This window comes from Protobothrops mucrosquamatus, unplaced genomic scaffold, assembly GCF_001527695.2.
Source record: "Protobothrops mucrosquamatus isolate PMUCROS unplaced genomic scaffold, P.Mucros_1.0 scaffold4994, whole genome shotgun sequence".
NCBI lineage: Eukaryota > Metazoa > Chordata > Lepidosauria > Squamata > Viperidae > Protobothrops > Protobothrops mucrosquamatus.
The window spans coordinates 108599-113789 of record NW_015390875.1 but is presented as its reverse complement, the minus strand read 5'-3'; the positions used below and the strand labels follow the sequence as shown (position 1 = coordinate 113789).

The following is a 5191-nucleotide window of genomic DNA, read 5'->3' as shown; positions in this document are numbered from 1 at the left end:
GAAGTAGTGGGAGACTTTCCTGCCCCTCCAAGTTCCCCCCCACCTTCCAGGCTCTGGAGGGGCTCAGAGTTAATTCCGGGGGTGCCGTTTCTGCAGAGCCCCCAGAGGTGACTGTGAGCAGCAAGACGGAGGTGGAGGATGGAATGGAGACGCGCGTCTGCCGCCTGGATGGCTTTTACCCCAGGGAGAACGATGCCTCCTGGATGAGGGACAGGGAGGTCTGGCTGCAGGACACCTTCCGTGGGTCTGTGGCCCCCAACGCAGATGGGACCTTCCACTCCTGGCTCAGCATCCGGATCGATCCCCAAGAGAAGGGCCGCTATCGGTGCCACGTGGAACACGACGGCCTGCAGGAGCCTCTGGACGTGGCCATAAAAGGTGAGAAGCTGCAGGGAGGGAAAGGCTGGGCTCTTTGGCAGGCTGGAGGGTTGTGGGAGAGGAATCTGACCCCAGCTGTATCCAGATGTGATCATACCAGAGATTTAATCCATTGGTTTTTTCATTGTAGAAGGTGGTGGTGGACCTGCAGGAATTGGTTCATAGAATTGGCTTCAGATGATATAAAGAAAGCAACAGATCCCATCAGAAGAGTTGGCCAATCCTGATGAAATGCCCTTAGATCCTACCTTAGCCTTTCTTTTCCCCGTTTCCTACCTGCAGCAGAGAACTTATGCTGAGCACAGATACACTCTTGTTTAACTTTAGATTTGTTACAAAAATCAGGAGGTGTCTGGGAGCCCCTATTTTGAGTACCAAATTTTGTTAAAGATGCAAGGTTTGGGTGGAGGATACCTGGCTGGCTAAAAACATTTTGTAATAGCGGTTGATAGGAGACTGGATAGGAGTCAGAAGCATAAAGTATACATATGCCTGTGCATGTGTATATGTGTGTATATATGTATATCCAATGTTGAAGGTAATTTTCTCCCTGTGTTCTGCCCTGATCCTCAAGGAGAATGTCCAGCCCCATCAATGCAGATTCAGAGTCATTGAAAAAGCTCCAATTGAGGTTGATCTGGGACTGGAAACTGAATCCTCTGGATATGAATAGAAGAAGGATTAGTCCCATGGTGGCGAACCTATGGCACGCATGCCACAGGTGGCACGCAGAGCCCTCTCGGTGGGCACGCACGCCCTCGCCCCAGTCCTCGGCCTTCAGCTGGGTTTTATAAAACCTTTTGGTCAACGCTGCAAATACTGTATATTCTTGCTTTGACAATGTGCAGAACTGTCTGGTATTTTTATAGTTAAATCAGGCAACAGTGAAAGGGGAGGAGAATAAGGAAAGCCAGGGGGAAAAGAAACTGAAAGTAAATCACATCTTCCAAGTTAATTGGAAGATGTGAACCATGACCCCAAAATAGGGGCTGGGAAAAATGCTTGGAATGTATGTGCAACGGAAAAGAATCCAGATCTAAGCATGATGTCATGTGTCTGATTAACGAAACACTTAAAAGAACTTTCAGGCATATTTTTCATAAAAGCATTTATTAAGGTTACAGAGACGTTAGTACGGCATGGTGGAAATGCTTAGATCTGGATTCTTTTCCGTTGCACATACATTCCAAGCATTTTTCCCCTCCCTTATTTAGGGGTCATGGTTTACATCTTTCAATTAACTTGGAAGATGTGATTTACTTCCGGTTTCTTTTCCCCGGGCTTTCCTTATTCTCCTCCCCTTTCACTGTTGCCTGATTTAACTATAAAAATACCAGACAGTTCTGCACATTGTCAAAGCAAAAATATTCAGTATACTTTTGGCTTTAGGCCTCCGCCACCCTGTGCAAAAAAAAAAAAAAAGGTTCAATCAATCAATTTCAACTACTTGAGGGGGAAAAAAGATCTCGCAAAGTTGGAGTTGATTGATTGAACTTTTTAGTCCCACCCAGCTAACGCACTACGCACTCCAGGAGATCGATCCTGACCAGCTCACAGTTTACTCACCCATCCTTCTAAGGTTGGTAAAAATAGGGAGCCAGATTGTTGGGGATAGTGTGCTGACTCTGTAAACCTCTTAGAGAGAATTGTAAAGCACTGTGAAGCGGTATATAAGTCTAAGTGCTATAATGCTATTGCTATCCCTCCCCTTCAGGGAAGAGCCCAAGATCAGTCAGAGTTCAAAGCAGCCAGAGAGGAATTTCCTTGGATCCTCAATTTGCTGCTGGAGGTTTTTCAGGCTGAGTCCCCGGGAAGGACTCAGAATCAGGAGTCCTTGTTGTTGAGCATTTTCCAGATTTAGAGCATTTCCTGAAACTCTTGGGGACACTGCAGGTCTGGAGTGGGAAACAGTGGGAAATTTTCCTGCTTCTCCGAGTTTCTCATCCACCTTCCAGGCTCTGGAGGGGTTCAGAGTTAATTCTGTGGTTTCTGCAGATCCCCCCATGGTGACAGTGAACAGGACGGTGGTAGAGAATGGGATGGAAATCCACGTCTGCTACATGGATGGCTTCTACCCCAAGAAGATCGATGCCTCCTGGAGGAGGGACAGGGAGGTCTGGCAGAATGACACCCTCCGTGGCTCCGTGGCCCCCAATGCAGATGGGACCTTCCACACCTGGCTCAGCATCCGGATCGATCCCAAAGAGAGGGGCCGCTATCGGTGCCACGTGGAGCACGACGGCCTGCAGGAGCCTCTGGATGTGGCCATAAAAGGTGAGAAGCTGCAGGGAGGGAAAGGCTGGGCTCTTTGGCAGACTGAAGGATTATGGGAAAGTAATTTTCTGGCAGAAATCTGACTCCAGCTGGGCCCAGATGTGAGCATAGCTGAGCTTTAATCCATTAGTTTTTCCATAGTAGAAGTTGGTGAGTCTGCAGGGACCAGTCCATACAATTAATTGGCTTCATATGATGTGCAGGAAGCAACAGGTCCCATCACAATACTTGGCCAATCCTGATGCAATGTTCTTAGATCCTCTCTTATAGCTTCTGCTCCTCCCGTTTCTTGCCTCCAGCAGAGAAGCACCGGTTATGTTGAGCATAGATTTATCTTTTTTCATTTTAGATTTGTTATAAAAATCAGGAGGTGGTCTGATAGTCCCTGTTTTGAGTAGCAAATTTTATTAAGATTTGTGAACTGCAGCTGACTTCCTGAAATGGATAAAATGGCTAGACTGATGCATCAATAGTTAGACAAGGGGCTGCTGGTCTCATTTTTCTCCCATCAGAAACTAGCACAGCTTTCTCACTTTACAGTGCGACGTCCTTCACTTGGGAAACAAAAACGAAAGATGCAAGTCTTGGGTGGGTGATACTTGGCTTTTGATAGAAGACCGGATATGCGTCAGAAGCATAAAGTGTATACACACACACTTAATATATACTTATATATATATATATATAAGCACATGCGTGTGTATGTATATATATATCTCAAATGATGAAGGCAATTTTCTCCTTGTGTTCCACCCTGATCCTCAAGGAGAGCGTCCAGTTTTGGACAAGCCCCATTAATATAGATCTAGAATAATTGAAAAAAAGTCCAATTGAGGTTGATCTGGGACAGGAAACTGACTCGTCCTGACAGAACAATTAATCAGTGGAACAACCTGCCTCCAGAAGGGGTGAATGCTCCAACGCTGGAAGTTTTTAAGAAGAGACTGGACAGCCATTTGTCTGAAATGGCATAAGGCAGACATGTCAAACACAAGGCCCGGGGGCTGGATGCGGCCCACAAAGTGGTTTCATGTGGCCCGCGAAGCCATACTGGAAACAGTGAGGGAACGGCCCCCTCTGCCTTGGCCCTGGCCCAGGCCAGCTGGGAGCAATGTACATCTATGCTGAAACGCATTCAGTCTTAGCTCCATAAGCCACTCCCCCTGCACAGCCTGAGAGGAACAGTGAGGCTCCTTCAGTGGACCATGCCTTGGCAGTTGCCCTGGTCCCACCTCCTTCTGCCAGAGACCCTCAGATCTATCCCACTCCTGCTCAGGCCCCCACAGGCACCCTTGACGCGAACGATGTAGAGATGGCCACGCCCACCCAGTAGGCCACACCCACTCCACCCACACCCACCCAGTAGGCTGCACCCACCCTGGCCACACCCACCCAGCCCCCTGAGGGCTACCGCAATGCTGATGCGGCCCTCAATGAAATTGAGTTTAACACCCCTGGTATAGGGTTTCCTGCCTGAGCAGGGGGTTGGACTAGATGACCTCCAAGGTCCATGCCAACTTTATTATTATTATTATTATTATTATTTGTCATGTGTCTGAGTAACGAAACACTTAAAAGGACTTTCAGGCATTTTTCTCCTAAAAGCATTTATTTAAGATTAGTACATCAGCACGGCATGGTGGAATGCTTAGGACTGGTTCCTTTTCCGCTATGCATGTAATTCTAAACATTTCCCTCCCACCCTTTTTTGGGGTCATGGTTCACATCTTCCAATCAACTTGGAAGATGTGATTTACATCCGGTTTCTTTTCCCCTTCTGCCTGGTTTAACTTTAGAAATGCCAGACAGCTCTGCATATTGTCAAAGCAAGAATTTACAGTATTTGCAGCGTTGACATCCGGCCCCCCTTACGAAAAGACAGATCCTGTAAAGCAACCCAAATCATATGTTAAGAGTCATCTTTCGGTTTGTTGGGGTGTTTCACATGAAACCTTTTGACCAATCTATTAGCCTTTACTTCACTGGACTTCACCCAGGTGGCTTCGGACAACGGGTATCCCTTCCATTGTATTAGATACTGCAATTTCTCTCTAAAGATTCTAGAGTCAAGAATACGCTTTACTTCATAGTGGGTCTGCCCCGCAACCACGAGGGGTCCAGGTGCCTTCTTCGGAGGAGGTCTTAATGTGGAGCTCCAATATGGCTTCAACAAGCTACAATGGAAAACTGGGTGAATTTTCCCCAAGAGTTTAGGGAGTTTTAGCTCTACGGTGACTGGGTTGATGATCCTTACTATGGGGAAAGGCCCCAAGAACTTTGGTCCCAATTTCTTGCTGGGCAACTTGAGGCGTAGATATTTAGTTGACAAATAAACTTTTTCCCAACTTGGAATGTTCTTTGGGGAGCCCTCTTTTTATCAGCTTGCTTTTTATAGGTTTCAAAAGTCTTTTTTAAAGCTGCTTTTGTGTTTCTCCAAACTTCTTCCCACCCCTTCACCCACTGGTCAAGTGTCTGGGAAGCGGAGGGCATCTGAGGATATTCAGGTATTGGGTTGAACTCTTTTCCTGTGGCTACTCTG

General features: G+C 46.9%; 1 protein-coding gene across 1 annotated transcript in view; it reads left to right on the top strand.

Moving 5' to 3' along the window:
• The window catches only part of LOC107299477 (major histocompatibility complex class I-related gene protein-like), a 53541-nt gene that overhangs the window by 15475 nt on the left and 32875 nt on the right, over nucleotides 1-5191 (top strand). The window contains exons 2-3 of the mRNA XM_029286785.1: nucleotides 51-378; nucleotides 2374-2652. Of these exons, the coding sequence (XP_029142618.1) occupies nucleotides 51-378; nucleotides 2374-2652 (607 nt within the window). The remainder of the gene's footprint in view (nucleotides 1-50; nucleotides 379-2373; nucleotides 2653-5191) is intronic.